This window comes from Cydia strobilella, chromosome Z (assembly GCF_947568885.1).
Source record: "Cydia strobilella chromosome Z, ilCydStro3.1, whole genome shotgun sequence".
Taxonomy (NCBI): domain Eukaryota; kingdom Metazoa; phylum Arthropoda; class Insecta; order Lepidoptera; family Tortricidae; genus Cydia; species Cydia strobilella.
The window spans coordinates 54,341,581-54,359,231 of NC_086068.1; the positions used below are offsets into that span (position 1 = coordinate 54,341,581).

Below are 17,651 nucleotides of genomic sequence, written 5' to 3' on the forward strand. Positions count from 1 at the left end.
TGCTGGACTTGTCCTTCTCCTTCTCGGCCTTCACGAGATTCTCATCATGGGGGATGGTGACGTGACGTTGACGAGCACAGCCCGACGCTGCGATCGATCTATTAGCACGATGTCAGGCTTATTGGCTTACAATCAGGATAATCAGTGATGATCTGATGATAGACCGATCCCAAGAGAGCGTAGCACGACCATTTTCGACAACTGACTCAACCAAAATGATAAAAGATGAACCAAAATGCTTAGGAATTCGACAGATGTCGTCAAATGAGGTACGCTGATTTGAAATTTATTTTGTTTTGCATAAATCAAATTTATTAACACTATTTTATATCATAAAAAGGATAAATACTAACATTGATCAGTGACAAGCTCCATTTCGCTGACCTGCCCCGTCCAACCGGGCTGTTGTGGGAAATCCACCGTCAAGTCTCTCCCGTTGTGGGCGATACCTGAAAATCATGTAATAAATAAAACTAAAATAGACAACAGACGGATCTCTTTTTAATCAGGGAAAGTAAGGAACTAGCATCCTGTTGCTTCTCAAAACCTTGTGCTACAAAAATCAAATTATTTTCTAAGCATGCTTTTAACGACTATGTTTGCTAAATGGTAAACTATAAGCATAAATATGTCATAGTTTACCATTTAGCAAACATAGTCGTTAAAAGCAGCTTAGCAGCGGGCACCTATTTTTCGCTTCAAGCATTTGATTGACAAGTAGGGATTATAACCTCTTTTACAGTACATATGGTGCTACTTTCTCGCACTAGTGCGTCAAATAGCACTTTTCGTGCATATTTCGAAAGTTTAAAGGGCCATATGTACTGTAAAACGTTGTACGATACACGTGCGAATAGGTAATGCTGCGGTCGTGTTTTAATTCATCGCCACTCGTTTCGAATTTCCTCTTTTCCGCACGTATCGTAAATAACTATTTCAGTGGTAGTCTAAAAGGTAGTAGTAGTAGGGTAGGAACTCACCAATGACAGTGCCGACGCTGGTGTGGTCTACGCAGCCCCACTTGTAGCGCGGCTGGGTGACCGCCGAGCGGACCCGCACCCGGTCGCCGGACGTGAAGGGCGCTCCACCGGAGACCACTTCGGCGTTTACTGCGCGCACGCCTGCGACCCGGCCAAGACCCCGCCACTCCACCTTTTGGACACGTAGAAATAAAAAATAGCTTTTACAAAAAGGTAAAAATTACACACACTATATTCCAGTAGGTGCATCAAATCTAACTAGTGCTTGCTAAAAAAGTACTACAGTGGAACGCGGTTAATACGATCATGTTGCATACGAATTGCCGCGTAAAACGCCATATTACAAAGGTTCTTTCAGAATCTATATGCGGGTTTTACAATTGTTTTATTTGGTAGGTATATTCAAAGATAGATATAACTCCGTAATAGATGAATACAGTCTAAGGAAAAAACGTGACTCGAAAATCAAGAAAATTTGATTCTCGTTCAGTGCGCTACTATCTTTAGCCTACTGTCGTATAGATGGCGTTGACGGTTTCGTTCGTTATTTAACAATTTTAACGCATATCAGTGAAAGAACATGGGTCAAAATCATAAAAATAATTAATGCAAATAAAAAAAATCATTTATCCATATTTAAATACATTTTATCGTATTTTTATAAATCTTCATTTTTAGTTTTAAAGTGTGTCGACAGATGGCAATGAATTTACTGGGGTTACAAAATTTACTATGACAGTACCGCTCTAGTATAAGTTACTCTATGGTATATTTGAATGTATTCGTTTTGACTATAGGTGGAATTTTGTAGTAATAACTACTAACAAGATGCATTTTGATACTTACGTGCAGGAATACATTTTGCTTAATATCACGTTCAACCTTTTGGACTTGTCCGACGTCCCCTAATTGTACCTGAAATTTGTTTTTTTTTTTTAAATTATACCCAGGACAAACTTTATTTGCATTGCGATAACATAGATGGCTGGACAGAATATAGATAAAAAAGAAATAGTTTTACCGCTTCAAATGCCTTGCAACACCGCACGGTCATGCCAGCCGTGATGACATCTGATAGATACTGCGCGTACTCATCCTCTGAGGCAAAACAACTGCGCCAGCGGTAAGGCGTCTGTTTCTTCTCGGTTTTGGACGAGTTCGGCTTCGCCTCGAACACGGACTCTTCGATGCCGTGCTGGGACAGCTCTAGGAGGTAAGCGACTAGAGTTTCAACTGATGGCACGGTGTTGCCGCCTGAAATTAAAGTACATACATACAAAGTGAAGTACGGTACAAAAGAAATGCTACTCTATTTGTGTCAAAGGTTCAAATTAGATTGCAATGAATATGTACATTTAGCCTCACGAGGTTAATAATATGGAACTACGAGAATTGACACTATTAAAAAGTATAGGTACAAAGTAAAAGAAATAAACAGGCGATGAAAATAGCACCTTTAAATTATAATACATCTTAGTCTCTGATTGAGGCAGTAGGTAGTAATAAGAAATGGAATCGCACCTAGAACTTGTATGGCCGAGTAAACAGCGTTTCTCGAAAACCCCATCTCCACGACTTGTTTCACTTGCGGGGAATTGCTCCATGTGTTGAGATCTTTGCGAGCTGGATAATTAAAACCGGGTTAATTTTAAATACACCTTAAATGTAGAATTATAAGGTCCTAAGTTGTGAGTACGCACCTAACGGAGTTGTGCTACTTGTACTGGTAGAGGGGCCGTTGGAAGCTTGTATGAGGTTGCTTCGGTCGATCACGGGTAGCTCCGGGGGTGCTTCGTGATCTTTCTCGTCGCCTGTAAAAATAAAACCAATAGGTTATTCAGGATCATTAGGAGTTTACACTTTCTAACTAACTATTTATTGATTGGCTTATATTATTGGTATTATAACTTTAAATCTCTGCAAAGTATAGTTTACACCTATGGGATCAGTATTTTGTATGTTTTTTTAGGGCAGTCCTTATCTAGGTAATAGAAATAAGCATTTGGAATACATATTCCTTGCTCATCTCAAATACATTTGCTGTGAACGGGATCCGAACAAAACATCGCCAGATTCGTAGGCAACTAGGCAGTCACACGATGGCCATCTTCAATATTTCACATACCGTTGACGTGTAGGCGAGCTCGCATGCTGAGTATGACGCGGGCAAGGGGCTCGGACGCATCGCCAGGGCATCGCTGGAACAGTGTGCCTTCAGTACCAATAGTTACTGTGCTTAGTGGGACATGGTGTCACTTACCGTTGACGTGTACATGTGCGGCGAGCTGCTGCACTATAGTGAGCGCGGCAGAAGCGAGCTCGCGCGGTGTGTACGACGCGGCCAAGGGGCTCGGACGCATCGCCAGGGCGAGCAGGCGCCGGAACAGTGTGCCTTCCGTGCCGATGATCGCGTCCGATGAACCTGCTGGATTTTAATAAGAAATGTTAATAAATATGATTATGAGAGGTATAGAGACCACCCACAACACGTCTATAATAGACATGATACTGTCAGCACTATTTTATAAATAGTTTTTTTTTCTCTGGGCTAGGTTTGCCCATGCAACGTCCGGATCATTTCCTAGGGAAATTTAGGTGTAGTTTGGTCGAGCGGCTGCAGCAGTACCTTCCGGAGCCGCGTGCGAGTGGTGATCAGCCCTCGCACCGCACACAACATTAGCTTCTAGCTGCTGTTTCCTCAGTCCGTACACATCGCGCTTGCATAGGTACTAAAATCAAAGTTGCAGCTGACCCGGTGCGCGCCGCCGCGGTTACAAGTTACAACCGAAAGTGGACGTAAGACAGTAGGCTTATTTTTAGAGGTTGTTAGTCGCTCACCGGTGTCGGGCGGCTGCAGGAGCACCTTCCGGAGCCGCGTGCGAGTGGTGATCAGCCCTCGCACCGCACACAACATTAGCTTCTAGCTGCTGTTTCCTCAGTCCGTACACATCGCGCTTGCATAGGTACTAAAATCAAAGTTGCAGCTGACCCGGTGCGCGCCGCCGCGGTTACAAGTTACAACCGAAAGTGGACGTAAGACAGTAGGCTTATTTTTAGAGGTTGTTAGTCGCTCACCGGTGTCGGGCGGCTGCAGGAGCACCTTCCGGAGCCGCGTGCGAGTGGTGATCAGCCCTCGCACCGCACACAACATTAGCTTCTAGCTGCTGTTTCCTCAGTCCGTACACATCGCGCTTGCATAGGTACTAAAATCAAAGTTGCAGCTGACCCGGTGCGCGCCGCCGCGGTTACAAGTTACAACCGAAAGTGGACGTAAGACAGTAGGCTTATTTTTAGAGGTTGTTAGTCGCTCACCGGTGTCGGGCGGCTGCAGGAGCACCTTCCGGAGCCGCGTGCGAGTGGTGATCAGCCCTCGCACCGCACACAACATTAGCTTCTAGCTGCTGTTTCCTCAGTCCGTACACATCGCGCTTGCATAGGTACTAAAATCAAAGTTGCAGCTGACCCGGTGCGCGCCGCCGCGGTTACAAGTTACAACCGAAAGTGGACGTAAGACAGTAGGCTTATTTTTAGAGGTTGTTAGTCGCTCACCGGTGTCGGGCGGCTGCAGGAGCACCTTCCGGAGCCGCGTGCGAGTGGTGATCAGCCCTCGCACCGCACACAACATTAGCTTCTAGCTGCTGTTTCCTCAGTCCGTACACATCGCGCTTGCATAGGTACTAAAATCAAAGTTGCAGCTGACCCGGTGCGCGCCGCCGCGGTTACAAGTTACAACCGAAAGTGGACGTAAGACAGTAGGCTTATTTTTAGAGGTTGTTAGTCGCTCACCGGTGTCGGGCGGCTGCAGGAGCACCTTCCGGAGCCGCGTGCGAGTGGTGATCAGCCCTCGCACCGCACACAACATTAGCTTCTAGCTGCTGTTTCCTCAGTCCGTACACATCGCGCTTGCATAGGTACTAAAATCAAAGTTGCAGCTGACCCGGTGCGCGCCGCCGCGGTTACAAGTTACAACCGAAAGTGGACGTAAGACAGTAGGCTTATTTTTAGAGGTTGTTAGTCGCTCACCGGTGTCGGGCGGCTGCAGGAGCACCTTCCGGAGCCGCGTGCGAGTGGTGATCAGCCCTCGCACCGCACACAACATTAGCTTCTAGCTGCTGTTTCCTCAGTCCGTACACATCGCGCTTGCATAGGTACTAAAATCAAAGTTGCAGCTGACCCGGTGCGCGCCGCCGCGGTTACAAGTTACAACCGAAAGTGGACGTAAGACAGTAGGCTTATTTTTAGAGGTTGTTAGTCGCTCACCGGTGTCGGGCGGCTGCAGGAGCACCTTCCGGAGCCGTGTGCGAGTGGTGAGCAGCCCGCGTACCGCGCATAGTGTCAGCAGCTCGATTTGTTGCTTCCTCAGGCCGTATACATCCAGCTCCGCTGAAACATTACAGTATTCAGTATATAGGCTTAAAACTGATAATGGATCATGGCTCCTTGAGGTTTAGAATCTAATGAAAGATTGCAATCAGCATTTAGTTTTCAACCTAATGAAATAAAACTATGAAAACGGATTATATCGCGTATATTGAATTTATAATACATCCCGACGTTTCGTAATTTTTCCTCAGTCACCCGTTGACCACGAACGCTGTAAAGGGTTCGAAACGTCGGGATGTATTATAAATTCAATATACGCGATATAATCCGTTTTCATAGTTTTATTTCATGAGTAACTATCGCGGTAACCGAAGACAATATTATTTCAACCTAATGTCTAATTATAGCAAAACATGCATTGCCGATAGCAGCTGAATGGAATGGGCTTTGAATGTTTTTGACGTTTTTGTAGTGGGGCTTCCTTTACTCGTAATATCGTACATGTTTTAACTTTTAGACGATTAACCCCGAATCTTGTAAATAAAGGACCCCCACAACGTCTCGGGTCATCGAGGTATAATTTAGGGACTCCTGGTGAATATAACTTACCAGGTAAATGATGTGGATGCATAGGCGTGGCCTGCGGTCCTGCGCCGAGTAAAGCAGCGCATACGCGTAGACCACTTTCGCCACCGCCCAGAGGGGTGATCAACCGTTCGCTCTCTATGCTTTGAATACCGTTTAGCTCCATCTGTTGAAGGTATGCATATTTTGAGCAGAATCTCAAGTGGGTCCTGAATGTTTGACGAATTGGCTTTTAACATATTAACTTTATATTAATGATCTTCTAATTATATTTCAGAGAGGAACTCCAAGCATAGGTTGCTCCTTTGAGAGCTGAGCATTCTAAAGCTGTTGCGGGTCGGAATTGCCCATCCCGCTGTATGTGACTCACCCTCATGAAGGTATTATTGTCAGACACTAAACCTCGTTTTTTAGCATTAGAAAAAGACTACACGATTTTGACGTGTCCCTTTATTGAAAAACACTTTTGAAAAATAAGTCTATTTATTATTAAGACTCCGCTGTCCGTCTGTCTGTCACCAGGCTGTATGCCATGAGCTAGAGAGTTGAAATTTTCACAGATGATGTATTTCTGTTGCCGCTACAACAACAAATACTAAAATGTACGGAACCCTCGGTGGGCGAGTCCGACTCGCACTTGTCCGGTTTTTAAAGCATTTTTCAATTAAAAGTCACAAAAAGATAGTGTAATTATTTCTAATGATAAAAAAACGGGGTATAGAGTGACTTTAGCTCGCGGTGATATTTGCGTAACGATGGTTTTGCCCACCTCTAAGTATGTGCTGCCCTTCGCTAGCCTGCTCCGCCATTCTACTACTTCTACCGGTTGTATGGCACTCACCCTCGTAAAGGTATTATCGTCAGACACTAGAGTGACTTTAGCCCGTGGCGATATTTGTGTTACGATGGCGTTGCGGGACGGAGCTCCCGCCGCTACTCGCTGTCCCAGTCTGATACGCCATTCTACTCCTCCTGCGACGCCCAATACGCCGGCTGTATGCAAATGTAAGACAATACACATAGACATAACGGAAGAACGAAAGGACTAAAAATGTGAATATAAAATAAGTCTGAAGATATTATTTGTAGATTCACGTTTCTAGGATTCACATCACAAAGGAATACTACCACGAGCACTCTTAAAGCAATGCAAAATGTTATAGCCTCGATTGACAACTCAAGCAGAAATACCCTATTAAGCGATAACTCTTCCTCGTTTAGAGATTGCATACTCAGATGCTGCTTCGGAACGCAGGGTTCGCTATGGTGAACGAAATTCTACAATAAATCATTGCCGTTCAGAAATTTGTACAGGACCCTGGGACCCATTTTAAAAGTAATTTTATTACAAAGATACTTGCTCATAATACAAATAAATGGCTCTTGAGGGTATGTAATTTAAATGGCAATATCAAATGTACCTATATCATACCTATAAGACAAGTTTCTAAACTCGGCGGTATGGGTTTGGTGGTGCGTTTCAGTTCTTGGTTTGTGTGTGGCCACCAGTGCCAGTCGCTTGTCACCTGCAAGGAAAAATATATTGTACAACAACATACAACAATCCATTTCTTATGTTTAAACGTACAGTAGTGTACAGTTTTCTAGGCCTTTATTATCTGCAAATCAAACTTATAACAGCTAAGGTCGTATTGCTATATTGTTCTTCTTGCTACGACGCGAACATGAAAGAGTACCCCGGTAGTCAAGTTTGATCTTCGGATAGTATACTGGGTCTTATGATCATACTCCGGATTTTTGGGTGCGGGAATGATTTAGTGTGTTTATTATAACTTTGTATATTATAAAATAGTTACCAAACTATGAATAAAAAATATGTGGTAAGCTACAAGCGGGCTTAGAAATGTTCAAAGTTTCTTTTTTTACAGATTTTACCTATTTTTTGGCTAGTGTAAAACATTCCCGCACCCAAAAATCCGGGGTATGCTTATGGTACGGGTATACTTATACAATTTCGACTAATAGTTAAGGCTCATCAAGCCGTTTAGGGTTTTGTATTTTAGTCTTGGGCAGTTAACAGTATTTTTTCTATTTTTGGTTATTCTGACGCCTGACTGAGAGCTCAAAGTTCAGAAGTACCCTATGTATTTTGATTATTACTTCCTGATTTTGATTTAAATTGCAGAAATGGCTTTTTGTATGGTAAAAAAAGTATTACAATAGTAAGTTAATTCTATTGTATGCTTCGTGGACAGGCGCTACAAGCTACAACAGAAAAAAGATATCCGTAGTCGTTATCCTAAATTGTAAAATATGCTGATATCATTTTGTTTTTCTTTAAATAGATATTAGACGTATAATGTTAAAATTTGTAAGCAATAACTTTGTAATCGTTGCGGTTTAAAGTTACATCAACGCCATCTATTAAATTTAAAAATAAACAAAAATTAAAATTAGCGCCATCTACAAAATAAATTACTAACTATACACTATTGATAACAACGCCATCTATTTAACAATACCCTAATCACCGACGGGCGCCATCTATGCAGTTCCATCGAAACTGTTAGTATCAGCGCCATCTATGATTATATTCAATATTGATAACAATGCCATCTATTGAATATTACCCTAATCACCGACCAACGCCATCTATGCAGTTCCATCGAAACTAGTAGTATTAGCGCCATCTATGATTATATTCAATATTGATAACAATGCCATCTATTGAATATTACCCTAATCACCGACCGGCGCCATCTATGCAGTTCCATCGAAACTATTAGTATTAGCGCCATCTATGATTATATTCAATATTGATAACAATGCCATCTATTGAACATTACCCTAATCACCGACCGGCGCCATCTATGCAGTTCCATCGAAACTATTAGTATTAGCGCCATCTATGATTATATTAAATATTGATAACAATGCCATCTATTGAACATTACCCTAATCACCACCCGGCGCCATCTATAATTATATTCAATATTGATAAAAACGCCATCTATTGAACATTACCCTAATCACCGACCGGCGCCATCTATGCAGTTCCATCGAAACTGTTAGTATCAGCGCCATCTATGATTATATTCAATATTGATAACAATGCCATCTATTGAACATTACCCTAATCACCACCCGGCGCCATCTATGCAGTTCCATCGAAACTGTTAGTATCAGCGCCATCTATGATTATATTCAATATTGATAACAATGCCATCTATTGAATATTACCCTAATCACCGACCAACGCCATCTATGCAGTTCCATCGAAACTAGTAGTATTAGCGCCATCTATGATTATATTCAATATTGATAACAATGCCATCTATTGAACATTACCCTAATCATCGACCAGCGCCATCTATGCAGTTCCATCGAAACTATTAGTAGCAGCGCCATCTATGATTATATTCACGCACCACATACAGTACGACATCTACCGATTGTCCACAGGACTACTAGGTATTTGTACGCCATCTACCGAGATTTTAAGAAACTAGTACGATGAATGATGCCATCTATCAGTTATTAGTAAACGAATATTTGCACCATCTATCGTACACCGAATGTAAATTAACTATAAGTAACGCGACATCTATCGATTATAGGGAAAAATTAAAACTTCGCAAATACTAACGGGTTCAATACCATCTATCGCCTTTAGTTGAGCTAATCATAAGCTAATTTATGCGCCATCTTTCAGACCTTGCCTTGAACCTACGACGTAAGGCGAGTGACATATTATTTACATATAGCACGACATCTAACGACTGATGGAAGAACAAAGTAGTCGTCAAATATGGTAGAGGCTGACACGTTTAACGCCATCTATCGGTTATGGCAGAGTTAATAGATACTAATTTTAACACCATCTATCGGCTCAAGCTGAATTAATATTAATTAATTTTAATATCATCTGTCGGTTTAGGCTGAACTGATGCAAATTGTTATTTGCGCCATCTAACGCTCGTAATACGTACTTACAGAAACTACGGCATCTATCCCACAATGAATAAACAAAAAAGCAAGAGTAGACAAACATTCGCTATGCGTAGACCAAAGAGGATATAATATATCTATCTTTGGTGTTATCAAGTGTTATTTTATTTAGTGCAGCTATTTTAGACTAAGAGGAGGCCGTTGGCTACCCTACCTGACTGGGTAGCAACATTAGCTGCAACAGTTACATTCGGTGTTGCATCTTAAAAAGTTACGTCTTTTATATGTGGTTGCCTAAGGGTGGTATTCTATTCCATCTGGCCAATATCTTTGTCCAATGTGTATTGCGTCTCACATTTTACTTAATGAGAGAGTGAGACGCAATGACATTGGACAGGTGCAATACCAACCTAAGCCAGACCAAGAGCATTCTACCACGCACACAACATTTAGGGTGCATAAAAATAACAAAAAGTACCTCATCGGGTTCCAAGATTTACAGATGGTTGCATTTTAAAAACTTACGAATTTTTTGTTTGTGTGGTTGCCTGAGCTAAACCTGATGCGTTTTGAATAAGCCTAGGTGCCTAAAGGTGCTAAAAATATCAAAAATAGCTCAGCAAGAAGAGACTGACATTTGAAAGAACTAATCTAATCACCTTGTTAATAAAAAAACATTGGTTGCCTGTCCTAATCCTGAAGTATTTCTACCTCCAGCCTCCTCTTAAATCTATTTATAGTACTTTTCAAACTGGAAGGGTACGATGATAGATGTCATCTCCATACAATTTATAACCTAAAAATGCCAAATGTCGCAAAATTTTATTGAATTGACATCTATCATCGTACCAAAGAGGATATAATAAGATAAAGCGGTACTGTCATAGTAAATTTTGTAACCACTGTAAATTCACTGCCATCTATCGACACACTTTAAAACTAAAAATGAAGATTTATAAAAATACGTTAAAATGTATTTAAATATGGTTAAATGATTTTTTTATTGGCAATAATTATTTTTATGTGATTTTGGACCCATGTTCTTTCACTGATATGCGTTAAAATTATAAATAACAAACGAAACCGTCAACGCCCTCTATACGAGAGTAGGCCAAAACTAGTGGCGCCATCTGATCGAGAATCAAATTTTCGTGATTTTCGAGGCACGTTTTTCCTTAGACTGTATCCATTTATTACGGAGTTATATCTATCTTTGATCGTACCCATCCAGTTTGAAAAACACTATAGCATACCTACGTTAGGAATCAGACCAACGTCACATAAGTACTGCTTTGCATACATAGTTTCATAGTTTCTACGACACTAACGTTGCAGGTAGTTTTTCTGTTTTTCATGACTCGATGCAGAAACATAAAATATTGCTCGTACACCAAATACTGAATGACAATCAGTGATCGGCGGTTCGATTGCCACTATCCACTTTTCAATCGGCGTATCCTTACAAACATTTTTACTAGAGCCCACAGCGAAGTAACCGATTCGCCGATCACGGATGATAATTTGATAAAATTACGCACGGATGTATCATTCCTACCTAACGAATTCATCATAAACCCAAAAAGTGTACCAAAATTAAGTTCGTTCTATGTGTTTTTCTGTTTGGTTTACATTTGAAGCTAGACCTTCGCAACGTTTACACATAAGGGTCCGCCGTACCATCTGCCCAGCGAGCTGTAGTTTATCAAGAAGTAGCGCTGTGATGGGCCCGTGCCACTGGGGCGTGGCGTGCAGCTGACGTATAAGTTGGACTAGAGAAGCGCATGTTGCGCCCGTGTGGCTGGCTGTAGCGGGAGCACGCCAGCGGATATCTGGAAGAGCGATGGTCATTAGGTCATTTACGCACTTGCGGTTTCAACCTCAGCCGTGCGCCGCTATTCATACTGTACGTTTGTGGTTAAGTAAGTATGTGAGGAAGTTAAGGCTCGCTTCGGGGCGCACCTCCGTAGTTGCAACCTACGCAACTGTTCTTGGTTCAGGAGACGGTTACATAAGTCACCCAATTTTTAGGCTAAAAAACTACGAAGTACGATCAACAAATTCCTAAACTTGGCAGCGTAACTTTTTATTAAGACAATATTTTTGTCTAATTCCTCAGCCACGAAGGGTTAGGGGCAAACGACGCTAGTTTTTTTTTTCATTTACCAATTTTATCAATCGACTCCGGGCCTGTGTGATCAGCCTTGCCGTACCTATCTCCTCCTCGTCGCAAGGGTACGAGGCGGCCAGCGTCTGCCGCAGCGCCGGGTCGGCCGGGTGCGTCTCCAGCCACAGCCGGCCGGTGAGCGCGATCAGCTGCGCGCAAACAGTGTGCCGCCACTCTTCGGGGCCCGTGTGCTCGGCTAGGACTCGACGGAGCAGCCACATGCATTGAATCTGAAAAAAGGTATATATACAAAAATATTAAGGTGATTTATTTTGTAAAGTAAGTACTTAGACGGCCCAATACGTGCGTGCTTTACGGACAAGACGCGCTCCGCTTGCCAATGCAGGGCAAGCCTTTAATGCTCATATTTTTGGCCTCGTTGTGTATTTGAAAAAGTGCCAAATCTCACAAACTCCAAGCATATTTATATTCATCTTTGTTCGGCATTTTATTTATTTATCATTATTTACCTGAGAGTAAATGAGATCCTGGTTGATTGGTTTCTCAGTTCCGGATATGATACTGTAGCAGAGTTCAAACCACGAATCCGTGCAGAATAATATTCTCATCTCCGGATTGTGTGCGCTCGCTGAGAACAAAATGTTTTATTACTTACTTTAGATTATACAATGAATTAAAAGATTGAGAATAGACGCATGGCTCTGGTATGTATGTTGTATCCCTGCTATTATATCGTATATCACACTAACTCACCTCGCAGTAAAGCCAGCGCGGTATGATTGTACCCGTTGAACGCGGTCGGCGACGGCGTGTGGTGTGCGTGAGCGAGTGCTAATAGTCTACGATGCAGTGCGACCACGTTTCGCCTCGCGACGGCGCTATGGGCGCTCAGCTCGCCGGCGGCGGCGCAGAAGAGGCGGACGGCGCCGGCGCAAGCTGAACGGACTTCGCCCACGGGCCACCAATCCAGGATATAGTCGGCTAAAAAACAGAATAAATATTAAGCACACATTAACCGTGGTTTGTTATTATAAGAAAATATTTTAGCAATTCCACGTTCTCGAGGCACGGTAATATAAGTAATGAAAAATATTTTTGGGGAAAATCTGAAAAATAAAGTAGATGGCGCTTTATGGTGTCCTCCGTTTTATTAAGCTGATTGTCAACTTTCAGAAATGTAAAAATGGTGGGAGAAAATGGAAACACTCACTATCCTCATTGACGGTTTCGTCATCGGAGGGCGGCGGCGAGGGCGTCCGCGCCAGCTTGAGATCGTACTTGCCCTCCTTGCCCATGCGGTAAGAGTTGGTGCCGCCCGCGTCCCACGCCACGCGCACCCAACCGTCTTCACCGAGATCACCTATTACGCGACCTTCGGAGCCGGGCACTCCGTCCTGAAATTTTTTATTTTAGGTAAATGTCGGAGGCCAAGATCCACTTCGGGTCGTCGCGCCACAGCAGTAAGTAAGTACTTGTCATAAATGTGTTCACTACGAGAACGACATCTACGCAAGTCGCATTTTTGCATGAAAAGTATTCTCACTTTAGTGTCTTGTCGATCATTCTACTAATTGGTCGCTGACAAACACGCATCTTGTGTACTGTGGGCTCTTATACGCTACTCTTTGAATGTTAGCGGACGTTTTGAGAATCATTGTGAAACGTATGTTGCTTATAACTGGGTATAGACCCAGTTACTACCCAATACCGGGTACTACCCGGGTACTATTGGACCCGATTGGTGGCGTAACCAGGATTTTGATATATTGTAACAAGTGGTTTCTTGATACTGACGAGTGACGACAGAGTCCGAAAGTTACACTAACCTGGTCGCCCCACTTCCAGTCCTTGCCGCGAACGACTCTGGTTCCAATCTTCATGAGAGACGCCAGCTCGGGCCCAGTCAGGGAAGCGCCGCGAGCACGGGCCCCTAGACGCTCATCTTCGAAAATTAGTAGACGTTCTGTGGCTGAAAATGAAAAATATTTCTTATTAACCTTATTTCTTATTAGTGCAATAGTACATTATTGTCGAGGCTCGGAAGTAGCTACTTGCTGGCTGAGGATTCGTTTTAAACGGACGACCTTGGGAGTCCGTTTAATTGAATCCGAAGCCTGCAAGTAGCCTTCCAGCCGAGTCATATATAGTGCTTTTCTCAAAAATGGCGCAATAAACACAAATATAATAGAAATATTTTACAGAAGCAACGTTATTATGTATATATTTTCACAGAAAAAAGTAAAAAGATTTGCTTTGCCGCCTTTTTATTTTTTTAATTAAAAATAGAAGTGTATTTTTCTGCTGAAAATACGCCAACCTATTTGAGACACGAAAATAGTCGCGGTACCAACATTGTAATAATAAGTACTGATCATCTGTTTGGCTGTTTAATGGACCTATGCCTTCATTTGATATGGCCACTTCAACTTTTAAAAAGTTTGGAACTCGACAAATAATGGAATTTGTATGCAACATTGCAGTCCCGAAATCGAGACTGCAATGTTTTTTACTTTTTAATTTTTCGACTGACCATAAACTACGCACTTCGCGACCTACTTTTTAACCGGCAACGTCGACTTTGCCGTCCATTTTTGAGAAAAATATAATGACCGCGTGATGAGCGTCAAATCAACAGCAGAAGTAGATGGCACTTTATATAGTTACGGCCCCGTAAATAACGCTTGACAAATCAAGCGTGAATGTTTGACAATGACAGCCAGTACAGTACGGAGCTGTACTAATAGTAATGTTAGCCCAACATACTAACATTACATAGCTTTTACCTTTGCCCTTAACCGCGTTGACCAAAAAAGAGGACGCTTGCTGTGAGCAATGAGGATATAATAAGATAGAGCGGTACTGTCATAGTAAATTTTGTAACCACTGTAAATTCACTGCCATCTATCGACATACTTTAAAACTAAAAATGAAGATTTATAAAAATACGTTAAAATGTATTTAAATATGGATAAATGATTTTAATATTTGCATTAATTATTTTTATATGATTTTGACCCATGTTCTTTCACTGGTATGCGTTAAAATTATAAATCACAAACGAAACAGCCAACGCCCTCTATACGAGAGTAAGCCAAAACTAGTGGCGCCATCTGATCGAGAATCAAATTTTCGTGATTTTCGAGGCACGTCTTTTCCTTAGACTGTATCCATCTATTACGGAGTTATATCTATCTTTGCTGTGAGTTACCGTTGATTTGCTTGACGGACGTGAGGCAGGAGCTTAACGCGTCCCCATTGGCTAGTTGCTCGATCTGGGGGCATGCCAACCCTCCCCAAGGAACGTTAGGATAACATACTAACTTATTATGGGTCTTACCTTTGCCCTTAACTGCGTTTACCACAAAACAAGACGCTTGCAGCGTATCGCCGCCGATTTGCTTGAGGAGCGTAAGGCAGGAGCTTAGCGCGCCCCCATTGACTAGTTGCTCCATTTCAGGGCCTTGGCAACCCTCCACGAGGAACGTTAAGAAGGCTAGAAGGAATCTGAAAAACAACGATTATTCTGAGTGGTCGCATCTGGGTAATAATTTATTTATGACACGAATATATGTGATACACACGCTGACACCGCACCACGATCTGCCACGGCGAGCAAGCGTCATTTAAATCTGTGTTGTATCGCGCAAGTGCTTACGAGTATATCGTTAAATCTGTCGCTCCCTTCGCCACGGCCGCGGCAGATCGCGATGTCATTCGTCTAATAAAATACAGAATTATAACAAAAGATTCCGATTAATTATTATTTACATCTCACCTTGCTCTAGCCGGCCTGTTCAGCAACGCATGAGCTCCATAATTAGCGCTCATTTTCAACGGCAGCGGCTGATTCTGCTCACCGTCAAGCACTTTCGCTTTTAACTCTATCAAAATATAATCTAGCAGCTTCGATTTCTCCAACAACACCATGTATTTCGTATAGGGTATCACAGATTCAATGCCTTCTAAAGGAGGCTTTAGGGGATGGTGCGGTCTGAGGGGACAGTATGGTGGAGTTTCGGATACTGAGCCGCCGAGAAGGCCTGTCAGACTAGCATATTTGACGGTCTCTGACATGGTTTGAGCGGCGCATAGAAGCTTGTTGGTCATCACGTAACCGCTTAGCCTTATTTCGGCCCGCTTGATCTGGAAACAGCAACCGTATTAGAATATAAATGAGGTATATTTTTAAAGAGCACAAATTTCTAAGTTTAAGTATTACCTGGCAATACAGCGCTCTCTTTAGAGTGTCGATATCACAAGGGGTCTCTGATAGAACGAAGTCAACGATAGCTGAAGTTATGTTCTGTTGTTCTGCAGACACTTCTTCAAGCATCCAAGATAAGTCTGTGGAAAGTAATTAATTTTGTCGTCTCTTAATACACATGATAGCTTTGAATAACGCAGGCCGTATTAAAATATAGGAGTAAATACAGTCGAGTACTTCGGGGTGTTCCACCCTTAGGGAGGGAATCGTTTAAGCGTCTCGCAGGCGCTTAGGTTGGTATTACACCTGTATAATTTCTTGGTCCAATGTGTATTTGCGTCTCACATTTGCTTAATGAGAGAGTGAGACGCAATGCACATTGGACAAAGAAATTGGACAGGTAAGGAATACCACCCTTAAAAATATAGTTGTTGAGAAAAGGTTCGCTTGATCGCTTATTATCGTCGCGTGATTGTTCCCAATAAACTGTTCCAGCTACATATTTGCGTTTTTAGAGTCTGTTACCTGCCTTTTGTCGTTTACCCTAGCACATTTGCACACTAAGATAAGAAATCCTAAAATGCATCCTAATATGTATGAGGAGGCGGAGTTGAGCGCGTTACAAGAATCGAGGCAATTTTTTCATAACACACGTACAGTGTAACACGCACTCGACTGTACAGTCAACTACAGAAATATATGATCCACTCTGCATAAAAACTCCTATGCGATTTTTTTTCTACAGCTTATAGCACAAAAACCTTCTCTCGTAAGCAATCTAAGTATCATAAGTAACTGCAGCAAATACTAATTACAACGCATGTGCATTAATTTAACCTAAAAAGGATATAGCGTTTTGTAAGTGTACCTTTTTCTTCGCAAGCCAACTTCGCCACCCAAGCATTGACAAACTTGTTCCTCTCCGACGTATCATCATCCTTCTCCTCGTCGGCCATAATCAAATCATTCTTCAGATCGTCAGCCAGCAACAAAACTTGCTTGCCGCTCTCCATCGACTCCTTTAAGATCGAGTTGTCCGTGTCATTAATAGAACTAATCGAGATCTCGTTTGTAGGCGTTTTATCGTCATCCTCTCTTTCTGAAAGCTTGCAGTCACTTTGCGTGCGTTGGCCGTCGAAATTAGAGGCGTTTTTCACATCTTTATCTGAGACTTTCTTCGTTTTAGTCTTAGTTTGCTGATTGGCCAGTTCTTTCGAGCTAGGGTCGCTGGCACTTTCGACTTTTTCTGAGGACTTGGAATTCTCTAATATACTAGGAGTGAGGTCGTCTGGAGTTTTGCTTGAGGCGTTAGCGGCTATGGATGACTTTATTAGTAAGGCGTCGCCTTGTAGTAAGCTGCCGGTGGCTTTGAGCATGCTCTTGCTGAGGCTATTCTGTCTATTGCGTAGGTCTTTCGTTGTTTCGAAACTAAAACAGAACATTAGGTTATTATAATTTGGTATTTTGGTGATGACTAGTGATGGTGATTCAATAAAATGTTTTGTTGGGAGCCACCTAGTATCTA

The 17,651-nt window shown here is 42.3% G+C and overlaps 1 protein-coding gene across 1 annotated transcript in view; it reads right to left on the reverse strand.

Moving 5' to 3' along the window:
- The window catches only part of LOC134753893 (probable E3 ubiquitin-protein ligase HERC2), a 94,959-nt gene that overhangs the window by 36,347 nt on the left and 40,961 nt on the right, over positions 1–17,651 (reverse strand). Inside the window, exons 30-50 of the mRNA XM_063689855.1 lie at positions 16,995–17,554; positions 16,142–16,266; positions 15,698–16,065; positions 15,260–15,426; positions 13,749–13,891; positions 13,133–13,316; positions 12,676–12,903; positions 12,432–12,550; positions 12,008–12,191; positions 11,475–11,626; positions 7,321–7,414; positions 6,730–6,881; positions 5,913–6,054; positions 5,241–5,363; positions 3,241–3,405; positions 2,681–2,791; positions 2,502–2,603; positions 2,002–2,234; positions 1,827–1,895; positions 981–1,152; positions 354–449 (exon numbers count right to left, since the gene is read on the reverse strand). Coding sequence (XP_063545925.1) covers positions 354–449; positions 981–1,152; positions 1,827–1,895; positions 2,002–2,234; positions 2,502–2,603; positions 2,681–2,791; positions 3,241–3,405; positions 5,241–5,363; positions 5,913–6,054; positions 6,730–6,881; positions 7,321–7,414; positions 11,475–11,626; positions 12,008–12,191; positions 12,432–12,550; positions 12,676–12,903; positions 13,133–13,316; positions 13,749–13,891; positions 15,260–15,426; positions 15,698–16,065; positions 16,142–16,266; positions 16,995–17,554 — 3,689 coding nt within the window. The remainder of the gene's footprint in view (positions 1–353; positions 450–980; positions 1,153–1,826; positions 1,896–2,001; positions 2,235–2,501; positions 2,604–2,680; positions 2,792–3,240; positions 3,406–5,240; positions 5,364–5,912; positions 6,055–6,729; positions 6,882–7,320; positions 7,415–11,474; positions 11,627–12,007; positions 12,192–12,431; positions 12,551–12,675; positions 12,904–13,132; positions 13,317–13,748; positions 13,892–15,259; positions 15,427–15,697; positions 16,066–16,141; positions 16,267–16,994; positions 17,555–17,651) is intronic.